Here is an 18969-nt window from a genome sequence, read left to right on the forward strand (position 1 = left end):
AACAACTCTAATGTGGACATGTCCAAGATAAATGAAGGTAATTCTCAGTGTGCTACTTTCTACAAAGTTCGCTGCCTTGTGCAGAATTAGCTGCAACTCAACAACTCTAATGTGGACATGTCCAAGATAAATGAAGGTAATTCTCAGTGTGATACTTTCTACAAAGTTCGCTGCCTTGTGCAGAATTAGCTGCAACTCAATAATTCTAATGTGGACATGTCCAAGATAAATGAAGGTAATTCTCAGTGTGCTACTTTCTACAAAGTTCGCTGCCTTGTGCAGAATTAGCTGCAACTCCACAACTCTAATGTGGACATGTCCAAGATAAATGAAGGTAATTCTCAGTGTGCTACTTTCTACAAAGTTCGCTGCCTTGTGCAGAATTAGCTGCAACTCAACAACTCCATTGTGGACATGTCCAAGATAAATGAAGGTAATTCTCAGTGTGATAGTTTCTACAAAGTTCGCTGCCTTGTGCAGAATTAGCTGCAACTCCACAACTCTAATGTGGACATGTCCAAGATAAATGAAGGTAATTCTCGGTGTGCTACTTTCTACAAAGTTCGCTGCCTTGTGCAGAATTAGCTGCAACTCCACAACTCTAATGTGGACATGTCCAAGATAAATGAAGGTAATTCTCGGTGTGCTACTTTCTAGAAAGTTCGCTGCCTTGTGCAGAATTAGCTGCAACTCAATAATTCTAATGTGGACATGTCCAAGATAAATGAAGGTAATTCTCAGTGTGCTACTTTCTACAAAGTTCGCTGCCTTGTGCAGAATTAGCTGCAACTCAACAACTCTAATGTGGACATGTCCAAGATAAATGAAGGTAATTCTCAGTGTGATACTTTCTACAAAGTTCGCTGCCTTGTGCAGAATTAGCTGCAACTCAATAATTCTAATGTGGACATGTCCAAGATAAATGAAGGTAATTCTCAGTGTGCTACTTTCTACAAAGTTCGCTGCCTTGTGCAGAATTAGCTGCAACTCCACAACTCTAATGTGGACATGTCCAAGATAAATGAAGGTAATTCTCAGTGTGATAGTTTCTACAAAGTTCGCTGCCTTGTGCAGAATTAGCTGCAACTCAGTAATTCTAATGTGGACATGTCCAAGATAAATGAAGGTAATTCTCAGTGTGATACTTTCTACAAAGTTCGCTGCCTTGTGCAAAATTATGTGATTAGTAAAATCCCCAGTATAGGAATGGTCTTGTTTTGTTTTGAAATTCACATTTGAACTTCATGCTTTGGAGTTTATATCCCCCGAAGCTTAAGGTCTTTGTTACTATAATTGAATTAGCAATACTTGGATTTTCTGTGTATTTTTCAAGACTTGCTGCATACCTGGTAGTTACTGGAGATAACTGTTCCATCAGCTTAATATATATGGCGAATGTTTTTTTTCTTTTTAAGTGAAAACAAAAAAGAATATTTGCTAAAACTGATATGGAAACACCTGGTTTCTAACATAGTTCAAGCAATCTCATGTACATCGGTAAATGATTATTTGGAATATTTCAAATATGCTAATTACTAAGAATAGGAATTCAGGTAGTTCTTAAACTACTTACACACTTTTGAGAAGGGAAGTAATGGATAACATTATGCTATTTTTCCTAGTTAATTGCATTGTTAATTCCAACTTGGCTTTTCATTGTACCACTAAAGTATTTGGGCAGCCACCTCAAAGAAGTCTGAATAAAAGTGGATGTAGTTTTTAATCCGTAAAGCATTCAGATTGAAACATTAAGCCTTATGGACATTATAAAATTTTCTGTGTGTGTACACTTCCACATAAGTGGTTAGGTTCTTCCTTTACCCTAAAAATGGAGCTATCTCAGGCTAGTTGGTCATTAATCTTCCATTCTTATTCTCTTCAGCATTTCTGTATTTGTTGTTTGATAGGTAAACATTTTACTGGGCAAAGTGGGGCTTTTAAACATTTTGAAGAAATGATAGCCTAAGCAGATGTCAATAATAAAAGGTCTTATGCTTCAGAAATACATGGTATTCCAAAGTACCCAGCTTTTAATATCCATTTTGAAAGCTTGTTGTGGGTGGGTGTTGATGTAGGGTTTGAGTGCTCAGCTGGTGTAATGATGCAATCGCATGAAATAACTGCTGTTTACCTAGTTAATTCCAAGTAATGTACTAAGTACGTTGCCTATGTACGGATAGGTTTCTGGTATAATCAGAAGTTCCGGTGAATACTCTTTGCTGTTTTAAAAGTCTCATAGAGGAGTTTCCTTTAACTGGACACCTAAACTTTACTGTAAAGGAAACTCTACGGTTTTATTATATAAACCCATTAAACTTCTTTGCCTTTGCCTCAGATCACTTCACATCTCCAGGCTCATTGTATTACTCCTATCTTCTAGACTTCTATTTTGGGAATTCTAGTATGGAAACACTCCAGATTTTTTCTGGGTTCCTTTTGAGTTTTCAAGTTGTAACTAATACCACATATGCCACTGTGTTTTTATTTGAATTTAAGATGTAATATGTTTATAGTTCTTACAGCAGCTGTGACCCAAGCCTCATTGCAGTCTATCATTCATAAGTTTCTCACTGCTGGACCATCTGCTTTCAACATGACTTCTCTGATCTCTCAAGCTGCTCAGCTCTCTACACAAGGTACTTATACTCCTAGATGCCTCTGTGTCTTGGTGGGGGCAGGTGGGATTCGTAGCAGATTTTTCTTTAGTCTTTGAAGAGAGCGTAGCTATGATATTGATTTTATTTTGACTTTTTAACACTGCTGTATACAAGTAGTATTTTTCTTTACCTTTCTAGATGAAACAAGCTTTTGACGTGTATCTTGCACTGTTGCCATCATATATATCTGCAATATAATCTATATTTAATTCAGCATTTAAGTCGTTAGTGAGATTTTACTCCAAAGCTAAAGTAAACTATGATATAGCCTCAATCTTTGCGAATCGCTGGATCTGTTTTAAGAGTTGAAGTTTGCTTCAAGTTGGTGTTAGATGGGTTTTGACCAGAGGATGCAGAAACGCGCAAGCCCTGCCTTGAGTTAGCCAGCCCTCTTCCCCGTGCAGGAGCCCAGCGGGGACGGGGCACGAAGGAGCACGTGGGGAATGGAAGGGTTGCCTGGCTTGCCCCCAGCCCCGGTGCCGAAAGCCGCCGAAGCAGCAGGAGTGTCTGGCCTACTGGCGCAGCGCATGAGGGCCGCCAGCCCTTGGGCGGCCTCGAGGGGCGGGGGCCTGAGGGGACAGCCAGGCCTCGTCGTAGGGTGAGGAGGAGGCAGCGAGGGCGAGGTGAGGCCTTCTGGTGAGGGCGTTCTCAGACGCAGTGGGGGCCGCACTGGGTGTGCCGGTCTCGCTCAGCAGCTCATTTGGTCAGCGTGACCCCAGCGAGTGCTTAGATGCTGACTTCTTCAGATAGCTGTTCTCTCTGGGGCTGTGGGGCGCGTGGAGAGACGTGCAGATCTCCTGCACATGCACTACAGCGGCTTTTGGTTTATTTCACCCTTCACAGCCCAGCCGTCTAATCAGTCTCCGATGTCTTTGACGTCTGACGCGTCATCCCCGAGATCCTATGTGTCTCCGAGAATAAGCACACCTCAGACGAACGCAGTCCCTGTCAAGCCTTTGGCTAGTACTCCTCCTGTTTCATCACAGCCCAAGGTATGTCGCCCTTGAGGGAAATTGGGAAAGACACCACTTCTGGTTAAAGCAAGTTTCATAATGTTTTAGAATATTGGAGAAAAAGCTCTCTTTTGGGAATGAGGTAGTGGTGGGATGAATGACAGGTGAGTGAGAATAGGTTCAGGTTAGACTCTCAGTTGATGGCTTGGAGGAGGGAATTGCATCTGTGCCACTTCTATACACTGGTTCTCTTCATTGGCTTTGTGGATAAAGAAGGTATACTAATTGAGTCTTAATATTTGTAGAATTTTTAGACTGAGATATCAGAACATGTTTTCCAGTGATTTTCTCCATACTTTTTTTTTTTTAAACATCTTTATGGGAGTGTAATTGCTTCACAGTGGTGTGTTAGTTTCTACTTTGTAACAAAGTGAATCAGCTTTATGTACACATATATCCCCATATCCCCTCCCTCTTGCGTCTCCCTCCCACCCTCCCTATCCCACCCCTCTAGGTGGTCACAAAGCACCAAGCTGATCTCCCGGTGCTATGCAGCTGCTTCCCACTAGCTATCTATTTTACATTTAGTAGTGTATATAGGTCCATGCCTCTCTCACTTCATCCCAGCTTACCCTTCCCCCTCGCCGTGTCCTCAAGTCCATTCTCTACATCTGTGTCTTTATTCCTGTCCTGCCCCTAGGTTTTTCAGAACCATTTTTTTTTTTTTTTAGATTACGTATATATGCATTAGCATATGGTATTTGTTTTTCTCTTTCTGACTGACTTCACTCTGTATGACAGACTCGAGGTGCATCCACCTCTCTACACATTATAGAAATGAGTCAGTTTCTGTGCTGAGAGCTTTATATATATTATATTAATTTTCACATCAGCTACTATTTGCTTCATTTAATAGAAAATGAAATCTTCCGTTAAGTCTGATGTTTGTGGTCAAGTCAGATTTTGAGACCTAGGCCTTTCTGAGCACAGAACCCATTTCATTAATACTAAGCTACACTGCCTGGTTGTCCCAGCGAAATCACGTATGGCTGGCTCCTCAGAGCACAGTTAGAAAGTTGCTGGTTTCTATTCTTACTGGACTGTGAACAGGACCTTACCATGCTACTGCCAATTTTATATTACATCCTTTGAGTCTTACGCACAAATTCATAAGCGGTTCCCAGTCACACTCATTCTTTGCTTTGTAGCATACCACCAGTAAAACTTGAGCTGTTTGGAAGTTGGAATGTACAGGTTTAATTTTTTTTTTTTATTAACTCTTACTGGTAACTATAGGAGGAAATTATTTTTAGTTGTAAAACAGTGGGCTGTTTGAAACTTTCATGCCAAAGAACTCTTTATTCAAATAAAATCATAAGGGCTTCCCTGGCAGCGCAGTGGTTGAGAGTCCGCCTGCCGATGCAGGGGACACGGTTTCGGGCCCCGGTCCGGGAGGATCCTACATGCCGCGGAGCGGCTGGGCCCACGAGCCATGGCCGCTGAGCCTGCGCGTCCAGAGCCTGTGCTCTGCAACGGGAGAGGCCACAACAGTGAGAGGCCCGTGTACAGCAAAAAATAAAATCATAAGCAGAAGCTTGAAAATAAAAATGTATTGAAACAGCTTGAAATCGATGGTGGGCCGGCTCTCAGGTCTTCTATTGGCTCATCTTCCCTACATTCCCTACATCAGCCATTTGTCTGTGTGTGTTTTGGAGTCAGTCTAGATTAAGTTTTTAAATTTTGAGTTACAATTGTTAGTTTTTTGTGCAGTTCTTGTTTGCCTGTATTTTGATGGGAGAAGAATTAAAAGGTGAGTTTTAGCAAAAGAGACCTTATTCTTAGAGCTTACAGCTCATCTTGCGGTGGTGTTCTAGGAGTACGTGGCATGAGTGGCAGTGTTGGGTTTACCGTCGGTCCTAACATTGTCACTTCAAATCCTTTTAAGCAGGTGGCTCTGAGTTTTTGCATTAAAAACTTACAAGTTGTTTTTAAAAGTAAGTGGACATTTGATCTCACAAAAAAATTCTTTATAAAAGAACATGCTCTTCTATATTAAGAAGTAGCAGTGCTAACCTGAGTTGTTTGGGGTGATATTAATTATCCCCCCCCCCATAACAGCCTCTGCTGCTGAACGGTGTGACTTAATCACAGGTGCCTCCGTCTGCCTTCGTGCCTTAATTTCGGGCTTCCATTTTTGACTCCTTGTTTTCTCCCTGTCGTATCTGAATGTGAATCATACTAGGTTGGCCAAAGAGTTCGTTCGGGTTTTTCATAACATCTTACAGAAAAACCCAAACGAACTTTTTGGCCACCCTAATATATGTGTCCCCACTGCAGTCATGGACCTCTTGGTCTGCCTGTATAGGGTGACATCTCTTTGAAGCCCATTCCAGTTGAATTGTGTATGGGCCGTAGCTCATTCTCTGATAGACCGGTGTATACATTCTCTTTGTATGTGGTTGAAATTTGAGCAGCTGTATTTGTATAATGTGGTAACGTATTTATTTTTATTGATACAGGAATAACAGTAAATCAAAAGAGGTATTATAGTGTACTGGAAAGAAAACTGGGCTCAAAATCAGGAGAACTAGTTTCTTATGCTGGTTTGCTAAGTAATTTTTTGGCCCAGGGCTGTTTTATGAAATTAGATCTAAGTCTCAGAACTTGACTTTCTTCTAACTACATGACCTTTGGAAACTCATTTGATTCTACTTCTTTAAACCTCTAGATTATATAAAGTGTTTAAGATTACTAACTAGACTTAGAGGAGTATGTGGATTTCGGCCCTAAATGACAATAGTTTAACACAATTAAATGTGGCTGTATCACTTATACTGATCTTATTAGGTAAGGACTTCTAATACTAATCTTATTAGGTAAGGACAGTTAGGACTACTCTTGTTACCTTAAAAATCACTGAATAGAAATAATTGGGAAGATAATAGAATAATAATAGAAATAATTTCATTGGTAGAACTTTTCGTTCTTATCTAGTTTTCATGCTTTTTGTCTCTGTGGCAAAAGCCTTGTCTCACCAGAGTTTGACGTTTCAGGTTAGTACTCCGGTAGTTAAGCAAGGACCAGTTTCCCAATCAGCCACGCAGCAGCCTGTGCCTGCTGACAAGCAGCAGGGCCATGAACCTGCCTCTCCTCGAAGTCTTCAGCGCTCACAGTAAGTTGATGCGGCGTGTTGAGGCCACGTTGTTTTTTCCTTAATATGGCATATTGCCATACTGTTTGGATGTTATTTTATATATGTATATGTGTAGTAGAACTTGATCTTGGAAGAATCCGTGAATAGCTTAACCATAGTTTTGTGGATTACAAAATTTACAAAGGCAAATCTTACTACAATAAGTAGATTGTCTCTAGTAATGAATCCTGGGTTAATTTGAAGAAAGTGGCTCTTTCTTTAGAATTTTACTTGGTGAACTGTGATGGGGGGGTAGTAATATGTGATACTTGCAGAGGGCACGTGATTTTATACTACTTCATTAGTTGGAAATGATACCATTTTTAACCTCCTGATAGCAGTTTTAGATTTGAATGTATTGATAAAGCCAAATACCTCACATCTAAAAGTTGGGCCAGTATTTTACAACTGGTGTGTGTGTGTGTGTGTGTGTGTGTCCGTCCGTGTCCGTGCGCGTGTGTCTTTCCTAATAATAGCCTCAACTCTGACCCTGTACGGATTGCTTGTCAGATACAGAGCTGTGTTGTGTTGTCGGTTTTCTTTGTTGATTAACTTTAAATGATTTTAATTTGATTGATTTTCCTATTTTTATTTCTTGTTATGAGGTGGCAACATAATTCAACTGTTGTTTTTATTGTTTTCTAAACAAGCATTTCAGAGCATATACATCCACATGAGAGTTGTTCCCTTCAAAATGATCACTTTGGGAAGCTATCTACTGCAGCAGTGTTGCCATTGCTCAGAACATTTGGGGGAGATTCTTTTTTTAAATTGGCATTAGAGGCTGCAGTATAATTGTAAATATCCTCAGTGGTGAAAACGCTTCATCCTTTGGGAGACTTAGTTTTTGGAAATAACTGATGTGAAGCAGGTAGGAAATCAACTTGGGTGATTATTTATATCCCCGAATCCTAGCCCAAGCCATACAGTTTCAGAAGAAGATAAGCAACCTCAGAGTGTTGCTTTTTTTGGTCTTATTTTGCCACTAAACTCATTCATTGTTTTGCAATTAAAAGTTTTTTGCTTCACATTATTTCACCCTCTGATTCAGCACTTTATTCTGATATTAAACAGTCAGAGGCAGTGTACTTTTTCCCCCTCCATATCTTCATGTACTTAAGATAGAATAATGTGCCTTATATCTACAACTGTTCAAATGTGACCATTGCTTAGTTACATTCTCGTTAGTGTTTGTAGTATACAAAGTCAACAGGTTCTGCTGTCAAATTTGGGAGAGTACTGATAACTCTGACGTTAATGTTAAAGGGGCTCTTTTAACCCCCCAAAAGTGTATTAGGAATACACGATATAAGTATACTTCGGATTTTAAGTTCTATTTATTTGATGTTAAAATAATAAATTTTTGTTAGGAATTTGTGTACCTTTAAATTAATGAAAGCTATTGACAGACAGTGTCTAGGATACCCAGAGACCACTTGTAAACATACTACACATTCAACAGTGTTTTCTCTTCTAGTAGCCAGAGAAGTCCGTCACCTGGTCCAAATCATACTTCTAGTAGTAACACATCAAATGCAACAGCTGTACCACAGAATTCATCTGCCCGTCCTGCGTGTTCATTAACACCTACGCTAGCAGCACACTTCAATGAAAGTCTCATCAAACATGTTCAAGGATGGCCTGCAGATCATGCCGAGAAGCAGGTATGTCACGTGATCCAGCAGGTGTTTCACCTGCGGGTGACTGGCAGCTTAATTCTACCTGGAGAAAATCCAATCTGGACCAGTGGATTCAAGCTGTATTTAAAGCAACGAATTTCCAGTTAGATGGTCTGTGGTCCCTCTATAAAATATTCCAGTTAGATTGTCTGTGGTCCCTCTATAAAATGTTCCAGTTAGATTGTCTGTGGTCCCTCTATAAAATGTTCCAGTTAGGGCTTCCCTGGTGGCGCAGTGGTTGAGAGTCCGCCTGCCGATGCAGGGGACACGGGTTCGTGCCCCGGTCCGGGAAGATCCCACATGCCGCGGAGCGGCTGGGCCCCTGAGTCATGGCCGCTGGGCCTGCGCGTCCGGAGCCTGTGCTCCGCAATGGGAGAGGCCACAACAGTGAGAGGCCCGTGTACCGCAAAAAAAAAAAAAAAAAAATGTTCCAGTTAGATGGTCTGTGGTCCCTCTATAAAATATTTGATGTGGATGTTTGTGAGGTAACTTTTTGTGCTTTCACATAAAATATTTTAATTATCAGTATAGCCCCCATTATCAAGTGCTCAGCATTTAGCTCTGTGCTGAGTGCTTTATGTTTGTTTTCTCCTCTTTCTAAAACTACTAAGCAGTGCAGATCATGAGTTTTCCATTTTACTAAGGAGGCCTTTAAGACCAAGTAGATTTATACTAGGGTCACGCAGTTACTGCAGTGTTATGACTCAGAGCCGTTGCGCTTTTTCTACTCAGCCGGCTACTCTGATAGTTTTAGAACCTGTTAGTGCAGTTGACCCTTGAACAACTCAGGGGCTGGGAGGCCAGCCCTCCACGTAGTCGAAAATCCGAGTATGGTTTATAGTCAGCCCTCCATATCCGGAGTCCGTCATCCGCAGGTTCAGACAAGCGTGGATCGTGTAGTACCGTGGTGTTTATTGAAGAAAGTCCACGTGTAAGTGGACCTGCACAGTTCAGATCTGTTGCTCAAGGTTCAGCTGTACAATTCATCTTACGACTGTCCCTCCAGACTAGCTACTGGAGTTAGGAGACACTTCTGCTTTGGGATGAGGGACCTTAGGACATTGCAGTCACTGCCGTTGGCTTTTCCCTTTTATCAAATGACAAACCATCGGAAGTGTTCTGTAAGTTCACGGAAATGCATTGTGTATCTCTTGATACAGGGATACAGTAGGCCCTTTTAGCAGTGTTAACACCTGAACTTCACTTTGGCTGATCCAGCATCTTTAGTTAACCACAAATCATGAGTCTTTCTGTCCCAGCACTAAACTACTGTGAGATGGGAAATACTCTCCTCCCAAGGAAACCTGAAGGGGAAATCTTAAAATGGACACCTTCCACCATTAGAGACAGTTCTTTAAAAGAAAATCGTTTTCCCCCTTAGATTCATGAGCATTTTTGTGGATTTAAAGGAAAAGATTTATTTTGTAATCTTGGTATAAAGTTACACTCAAATTTAATGTTTTATTTTTTGTATGTGAATATGACTTATATTTCATGAGATTTTCATTTCTTTAATTATAGGCATCGAGATTGCGAGAGGAAGCCCATAACATGGGAAGCGTTCATATGTCGGAAATCTGTACTGAATTAAAAAATTTAAGATCTTTAGTCCGAGTATGTGAAATTCAAGCAACTTTGCGAGAGCAAAGGTAAGCCTTTCACTGAAATGAATTTTTTTCTGTTTTTTTTAGGTAATGCTAAAAATTATATATCTTAAAATAATTAGATCTTAAATTGGACTAAAGAACGTAAGTCGAATTTCATTTCTGAAATTTAAAGTTCTTTGATATATCACATTCCATGATACTGTAAACTGTGTTTTCATAATTTAATAGTATTCCTGGCGAATGGTAGTGGCATCTAGATTTTATTTCTCTTAACCCATGGTAAATGCTTCATTATTGGACTTTTTCTCTTGCGTTATGACAGTATACGGTACCAGTAATGTTTCATTTGAAAAGCGGGGTGTTGACAGCAGCGAGTTACCAGGAGCCCCCTGTTCGACTGAGGGCAGCGCTCTCTTGCTGAGGGTACATACTTCAGTTGAAATTCAAATCGCTGTTGACATTGTCCTTGCAGCATCGATAGATCCCTTGGCAATTACATTAAGAATTTAGTTGTCCAGGAAGTTTAATGATATATATCTGCTTTCTTTAATTGTTTTCACTTAAACTCTGTCTCATATTTCTTAATCTAGTATCTTACTCAAGTAGGATTTCTATATCGTGTTAAATAGTATAGATATTTTTTTTAATGCCTATTACAAAATCGAGGACTTAACTTTCATTGGCTTCACTTCCTGTCTATATTGAGTGACTGGGTCAATAAGTAGAGTTAATCTTGTCATGAAATCACAAAAATTTAATAAATGCCAAGTTGGGATTTATAGTAAACTTGGAAAATGAGTTTTTATCTAACCTTTCAACTACTGAAATGTCTGGAGGTACTTGTTGAATATCAGTTGGGAATTTTCTACTCTAGGATTGCTCTGAAAGTAGTTCTGACGTACATAAAACTTAACTTTATTTTGGCTTGCTAGGCAGGCGATACTCGTTAGAGCAGCTTACTGAAGCAGTCAGGTATCGTATCAGTCACGTGTCATGTATCATGTTTGACTGTACACAGATACCATGCTATATCAAAGCAGTAATCGTCATAGTTCACAGAAGAAAGGGGTCAGAGAGGAACAGTGTTAACAAAGTTCATGGAAATCGAGTCAGCTGTGGAATTTGTGTTTTAGTTTTTGTTTTAGATATGCATGTCAGTTGGACTTTGCTCCATTTTTATGAACCTACATTTATGTTGAGAATTGTTCTTCAGAAACGATTAGCCTCTTGCCGCTCGTTAATTCTAGGCTTACTATATTGTGGTCCAGAAAACATGCAGTGTAAGTTTATCTCATGTTATCTGCTGCCTTTTGTGTCTGGTGATGATACAGTGAACAGTTACCTTTTAAGTCAGTCATTATATTCAAACTAATTATTGAGAACGGGTTTTAGAAAACTAGGAAACCTTCTAACTTTTGTCATCCTGATACTTTAATATATGTAATGTTTTCAAATGGTGATTTTGTCCTAACTAGACTAACCAGTTTTAAATTACTTCATCTTAACTAGTAGTTACTCATTTTCTTTGTAAAGCTATCTTTATAGTTGAAAGCCTGGTTTTTCTGTAGCGTTTATAGTGACCACGTGGGTTCTAACGCCCTCTCTTATTTTTCAGGATACTATTTTTGAGACAACAAATTAAGGAACTCGAAAAGCTAAAAAATCAGAATTCCTTCATGGTGTGAAGATGTGAATAATTGCACATGGTGTTGAGAACAGAACTGTAAATCTGTTGCCCAGTCTTAACATTTTTGAGCTGCATTTAAGTAGACTTTGGACCGTTAAGCTGGGCAAAGGAAATGACAAGGGGTGGGGGTCTGTGAGATTCAATTCAGGGGAAAGATACAAGATGGATTTGTAAAACCCTTGAAATGTAGATTTCTTGTAGATGTATTCTTCACGTTGTAAATATGTTTTGTAGAGTGAAGCCATGGGAAGCCATGTGTAACAGAGCTTAGACATCCAAAACTAATCAGTGCTGAGGTGGCTGAATCCCTAGCCTTTTACATGTAAACCTGTCTGCAAAATTAGCTTTTTTAAAGAAAAATTTGGGGGGTTAATTTATCATTCAGAAATCTTGCATTTTCAAAAGATTCAGTGCAAGCGCCAGGCGATCTGTGTCTGAGGATACAATTTTGAACCATATGGGCAGAGTACAAAATACCATGAAGCAGCGGTTTCCACACTTGCCCCTGATCAAGAGCAGTGCTTCGCCGTTTGTTTTGCAGAGAAATGTTTTCATTTCCCGTGTGCTCCATCTCCCTCTGGAATCCTTCACCTGATTTTATCCACTTTTTAAGGCTCCTCTTCCTCTCCTTTCTTAAGGCACTGTTGCCATGGCACTTTTCTGTACCCTTTGCATTCCTGTGTACAGTAGCGTAAAACTGCAGTGATTGAGCATAACCCACTTGTTTGTGTAAATTATTAAATCCATTTGCACCCTGTAAGAATGGACTTAAAAGTACTGCTGGGCATGTGTGCTGAAAGTACATTGATGGCTCAAATATAAGGAAATGGCCCAATGAACATGGTCGTGGGGGAAGAGGAAACAGCTAGTCAGATGTGAATTGTATCTGTTATAATAAACATGTTAAAACAAACACAAATTGTTATTTTTCTTTACCTTCGGTCAATGCATATTAGAATTTGAACTACCTGGGGATTCTTTGTCAGAACTATTCTTGTTGAACATTTATACTTAATTGAAGTAATTCCTTAAGGGAGGTTTTGTTTAAAGCGATTAACAGGAAATTGTGTATAAGAATATTTAATGAAATATGAAATTCAACAAGAATGATGAAGTCACTTCCCAAGTGGTTGTCATTTGTTAAACCCTGGTTTACCTGTCTTGCTGTTGATGCCGTTTCATTTGGAGGGTGTCTGTGCTGTAGCTCACTGTTCCGGTCTGGTGCTGACTGCTGTTCTCAGCATCACAACACGCTACATTTGTGTAATCAGAGCTTCCTGCTGTTACCTGGGAATGGCGGGAAGGCTCAGCTTTGTATATTGTTTCCTAAAGTATATTAAAATAAAAAAAGAAACTATTGCTACTATAAAATTACCTTGGCTTTTTTTTTTCTTTGCTAAAATATTGGTCACATGGCCTTAGCAAGACACTGCCAGTATTAAATCAGATCACAAGGGTTTCTTTATGCTGAAAATCCTCCTAATTTCAAAATCTTAACTTACCCAATTTAGAGGCCTTTTTTTCCTCTTGGGCAGATGTGTTCACGTGCTCTCAGAACCGCCAGCACCAAGGGCTTCTTTTGTGATGTTAGCCATTGTCACTGCATTCTGGGATGCCGCAATTCCACATTGCTCCTGCGCTTTAAGCATATTTAAAGCATGGAAGGTAATGCTCGGCGTTCTCAGTAAATTTCAGAGCGGTAAACTCTAAGCAATAGTATGGATGATACTTTCTAAAATACAAAAACGTTCCAGTGTAATTAAGAATTAAAGTCATACTGGAAACTGATTTTTTTTATTGTAACTTGAGGATACTTTTAAAATGTAAGAAAAAACAAATGTTATAAATTATATCGCCATAAAGTGTTAATACCTGTGAGATTGTTGATTTGCTGGACTTGATAAGTGCATGTAAATGAAACTCGGGAGAACTATGTTAAGTTAGAACCCTTACTGACGTAGGCCTGTACCTTTTCTGGAGAGATGATGTAGTAGGCAGATGTTTCCCAGTCAGATGGCAACTTGTGATTTAAGCTAACTTTGAACTTGATTTGCCAATTGTCTTTTGATCTATGTCACCTTATTGTTTTGACTTTTAAAAATGTTTATATCCCTAAAGGAACTGCTCACATACACATATGTGATGCCTAATTTGAAATTTTCCCGGTGAATTTTTAAACAGAATTAAAAATTTTGTGGAAATATTTTTATAATATTTGATTCACTTATTCTGTAGTGAATTACTTTAAATACTGCACTTTAATACACACATGGTGTCCAGCTACTAACCTTCTTGAGGTAACCAGGGAATATTTATTAAAATAGGCATAGTATCCCAGAATATTCTCTATCTAGTTGTCCTGTTGCCATGGCTTTGAGCATGTATCTCATTTTGGTGGACACCTTGGTTCAGATAGTTTGCGAATAGAAATACAAATAGCCCCTGGGAAACCTCAGGGTTTTTATTTTTCTGTTTTAAAAGGGACATGAGTGGTGTTACATTCAAACCTTAAAAACTGATGTTGTAATAAAATGTATTTTGTGAAGGTGGGTCTGTTAGAGTCTTATCCCCAGGAGCCAGCCTCCCTACCTTTTCCCCTTTGTTTTCTGTTTAACTAGTTTGACTAACTTTTCATTTTAAAACTTGGGCTATATCTCCAGATTTTAAGCACACTGAAAACTCTGTCAGCCCTTTTTAAAGACATTGTGCTGCTTTTAATAGCCCAAATGAGTGGTTTTATCTTCCAGATTTTATGTATCTGCTTCACAGTTGTAAAATCTTGGAAAGGAGGTGCTTAAAAGTTTTCAAAGAATTAATTGTGAACCCATTTCAGAAACAATCTATTGTTGTCTTTAAACACAACCTTAACTTCGAGGGATTATTTCAACGGGGGGAGGGGGCAGGGCGTGAAGTAATTCACTGCAAACCAGAACTATTGTAGTTCAGGACTTAAAGCTACTGTGTTTAGATGTGGGGTTTGAATATACGGATTTCTTTTCAATACCTGTAAATATGGCTATATTCTTGTATTTGTACTGGAGTGTACAAAATGACACTGAAAAGTAATAAATATGTTTTGACTACATTGTGCAGTTATTTCAGAACAGTCTGTTTTGAAAGAGTGCATAATTTTATGCGTTTGAAGAAGAAAACTTAAGATAGCAGGTTACTACAGCATTTTTAAAGAGTGGTGTTCCAGTCGTGTTTCATATAATGTCTTAACTGCACTGTTTTAGTGAAAAACTTGGCGTTGGGATTCTTTAGATGCCGTTATGACCTGCTGTACTCTTTTCCCCCGATGCCGAGCTTTGGGAGTGCCCCAAAAGTGCATCCTGCCGAGGTGAGCTCGTCCAGGCCCTTGGCTTTAAGAATCCCACTCTTAGGTCGGTTTCACCCAGGTTATCTGCAGCCCTGGTCTCTTCCTTGAGCTCCCCACAAGTTAGTTTAACACTTGCCTTACCACGCATGGCAAATTCTCTTAAGAAAAAGAGGAGCTCTTGCGCTTAAGACTTTTATCCTCCCCTGTTCCCCGTCTTCAGGGGCCGACACCGCAGTTCCCCCAGTTGCTCAAGACCCAGATGTTTTTGTTCTCACACGTGCTCTGCCTTCACGATGTGCTTTGGGCCTGAGAGCCCCTGCCCACGTTTGCCCCTCCAGCCCAGCCCTCGGTCCTCTTTGAAGGCCTCCTGCCTTCCTGTCCGCGCACACGCACGCGCACAGCCTGCTCTCCGTGTTGTCACGCTCAGAACAAAACCCAGAGCTCCCCGGTGGCTTTTGTGTTCAAGCCCCGAACGTCAGCGCTGTCTCATGTCTGGTTCCTCCCTTGCTTGCTGCAGTCAGTCCCCCAGGGTCCTCCGTTCTCTTGCCTGGAAAGCCCCTGTTCCCAGAGGCCTGCACAGCTATAGCTGGCCGCCCATCCAGTCCACCGCTCTCTACACCTGCATGCTGGTATTCTTCAGAAGATAGTTACTGAATGATGAGTGTTAAAGGGCTATGGACAGAATCAATTTAAGAGGATTGATTGGCAAAGATTACGGAGCTTTTTCTTCAAGTTGTAATTTTGGTCCTCTCACCTTGGGAGATAGGAACGGAACAGCAGCTAGTTTTGTATGTTTTCCTTTTAAGAAATGACAGTTGGTTACCAAAACCGAACTCCAAACCCATTTTAATTGCTAGCATTGTGAAATGTGCGCTCTCTCTCTCTCTCTCTCTCTCTCAGGCAAGGTTAGTCAATTTGAACACATTTTAAGATTCAATAAGCCACTGAGAAGCAAGATGCTACTTCTGATGGGAGAAGCCCGGGTGTGGCCGGGTGAGGGGGTTGGAGACTGGGTCCAGCATCACAGGGAGGGAAGGTTTGCTAGGCCCATGTCTTCGGTTCAGATGATGCCTTGACATCCAACCAGATGCTTCTTTCAGGACGGGTGTTTTAGGCAGAAAACACATACTTCGCTCTGAGATGTGTCACTGGTGGAGGAGCGTCTTTATTACACACATCCACCCTAGAGGAGAACAGCTGGGGTGGGAGAATTCCCTGCTTTTGCGACTGGGTGCACTGCATCAACAGGTGTCTCTCTCTTTTTTTCGTGTGCCTACTGTTTAATTTCCCAGTTTGACCAGCCTGTGTGGGTGTGTTGTAGCCTCACGTTTTCTCATCCTGTTGAGGTAGTCCCAGGGTTATTACCTCGGATGAAAAAGGCAGACTGCAAGGACAATGATGTTTGTTTCTTTACTGTATTGTGTATTCCCATCACCTAGAAAAGTCAGCACCTAGTGCATGCTCAAATATTTTTGCATGAATGAGTGAAGTAAACATTTTAGCTATGTGCTTTGTAGGATTGGTCAAATTTGTATTTAATATTTAAATGTAATACATTCAAACATTTTTATTAAAATTCATGATTAAAGAGGAGAGCTTGAACGGAGTCATTGTGAAATATCAACAGGCCACTTCCTTAAATTTCACTTTTTTTTTTCCATTCTGATACCTTGAAATTTTATCATCTTTTTGAGCCGAAACTGTTAAAAGTGATAAGCAGAAGATAGTTCCATGGTTGGAGAAGCTCTGATTTTTAAAATGCCAATGCAGAATCTCAGGCTCCATCTCTACCTGTTTGACAAGCACAAGGGTTGCAAAGATATTATGTAAAACACTGATGATGGAATTACAGCGTAAGATAGCTGATGAAATATCCCCCAACGCTTAACAAAACAATAGCATCTGAAGAGCCAAAATATTCCTCCACAAACCTCAACACAATGAAAAAAGTACAAACCTGTCCTATAATCTGTGAAAGGTGACAGCTGGTTAGAGAAAAGCGGATAGAAAATTTTGGTGGAGTTTAGCACGTCCAGTCACCCCTGACTTAGGGCCCAGCCAGAAGGTAGAAGTCACCCTGGGTATTTCCAAAGGAGGGAAATTGAAGCTGGCGGAGGGTAAACCAAGGCAGGCCTGACTGGAGGGAACAGCGGGGCAGCGAGCGACCTGGAGGGCAGACAGAGGGGCAGCCCCGCCCGGGGAGCCGGGTCCAAGGCAAAGGCGAGCCCACTGAGGAAGATGCCAGCTGCGCAGAGAAGGAGAAGGCCCACTTCGGCAGAGCTTACCCAGAAGCAGGACGGCAAGAGAGCCCGGCACATGCTCTGCAGCCCTGAGACGGGAAGAAACGGGAGGAAAACGGACCTGAGCGAGCAAGCAGATAACCGGCTCGAGCAGAACAAGGGACGAGAGAAAGTGCCGGTTTCAGCAACGCTTCCTGGCAGGACGTGATGCAGCACCGTCTGCGAAGTTCTAACAGATGTCTGAGAAACTGTATTTGTGACCCAGATGTTACAGTTAGGAAGTTGTTCAAATATAAAGACAGCAGACACTCCCAAACATAAAAGGGTCAGAGACCTTGAAGAAAGCAAAACTGACAAAATCTAACCAAGAGATGAAGGGAGAAGGTAGTGAAGCACCATTGGCGACGTGGAAGCAACCTAGCCCTGCGACCCCGGAAGACGGGGCTCGAGGCTCGTGATGTAGGAAAGCGCGGCAACGTTGGGATAAGGAAATGGGAGGAGATTCAGGTGCAGTCATTGGCTTCTCAGCAGGGAGAAGACAGGAGCTGATCAATAGAAAGATCTCTGTATGGGCAGGTCAAGCGCTTGCTCCAGCCAGGGCAAAACAATCATAATCTGAAAACATAAATGCACAAAAAGTTCAGCATTCAATACAAAATGCCTAATACAGAAATAGCTGCTGTGGAGAAAACAAAACACGGCAATAAATTAGAGACCCACAAGGGAGGGAGCCTGGAAAGGCCTCGCCTAAGACGTGACCTTGGGGCTGAGCCCCGAGGAGGGAGCACAGGCAGCATGTCAAGCTCCACGTCACGCGAGGCTCAGCGGCGCGGCACGGGAAGCTGTCCCGGACAACCGCGTGAACAGATACACGCTGTTATCACCTCTGTTACTTCCAATACTCTCCGGGAAATACTACTGTGGTTTTCAGTGGTGCGAGGAAGCCAAGCTCAAGGGCGCTGGCTGTGCAACTGTGCGCGTGTAATTCCCAATTCTGTGTTTAATGACTGCACATTGGCAGCTCGAAATTGGCCACGGTGGTAATATGGACACCATGGAAATGGACTAACCCTCAAACCAGGCTTTACCCCACCCCCCGGGCCTGTTGTTAAGTATTCACCAGCACACTTCTGCATATCTGACTAGCATTATCGCCCTACCAAATCTCTAGTTAATAAAAACGTGGACAAGTCCCCAGGCCAGTCTCCCCTGCCCCGGGCACGACTAGAAGGAAAGGCAGTGGGCAGGCCGCTGGGCCAGACCCTCTCTCGGCCAGGACCGGCCCCCTGCGCCCTGTCAGTTAGCACTTTCACGGGCTCCGTCCATGACCTCAGTTAGGGAACCGTGCGCCGCAGGCCTGGAGGGAAAGGATGGGGATCCGGGCATGAAGCTCGCTTGCAAAGGGCCTTCTCCCTGCCTCTGTCCCCCCTCGACGGTGCTTCCAATTATATGAAGAAGTGGCACACTTTTTTAACGCTTTACTTCAGCTCGGGGTTTGTCCACAGCAAGAGTGTTTGGGTGACGGGTGCGGTTAACTTACCTCTGGCTCACGTGGTCCCGTCGGGAGCCTGCAGGGTTCTCCTCTCCCACACACGCTGTGTCCTCTGCCCCAAACCCCACCGGAGAAGGGCCAG

At 41.6% G+C, this 18969-nt stretch overlaps 1 protein-coding gene across 21 annotated transcripts in view; it reads left to right on the forward strand.

Moving 5' to 3' along the window:
• Positions 1-14861, forward strand: part of WAC (WW domain containing adaptor with coiled-coil) — a 92282-nt gene extending 77421 nt beyond the window's left edge. For 13 of the 21 annotated variants that reach the window (XM_049705337.1, XM_049705318.1, XM_049705322.1 and 10 more), the window contains 6 exons: positions 2514-2636; positions 3501-3649; positions 6664-6782; positions 8266-8467; positions 10004-10131; positions 11705-14861. In XM_049705337.1, the coding sequence (XP_049561294.1) occupies positions 2514-2636; positions 3501-3649; positions 6664-6782; positions 8266-8467; positions 10004-10131; positions 11705-11774 (791 nt within the window). In that variant the 3' untranslated portion in view covers positions 11775-14861. Of the gene's footprint in view, positions 1-188; positions 236-683; positions 731-881; positions 929-2513; positions 2637-3500; positions 3650-6663; positions 6783-8265; positions 8468-10003; positions 10132-11704 lie in introns of all 21 variants that reach the window. The other 8 variants (XM_049705329.1, XM_049705333.1, XM_049705335.1 and 5 more) reach the window with 5 other exon arrangements.
• Positions 14862-18969: the final 4108 nt, after the last annotated feature.

Source organism: Orcinus orca, chromosome 2 (genome assembly GCF_937001465.1).
Source record: "Orcinus orca chromosome 2, mOrcOrc1.1, whole genome shotgun sequence".
NCBI classification, from domain to species: Eukaryota; Metazoa; Chordata; class Mammalia; order Artiodactyla; family Delphinidae; genus Orcinus; species Orcinus orca.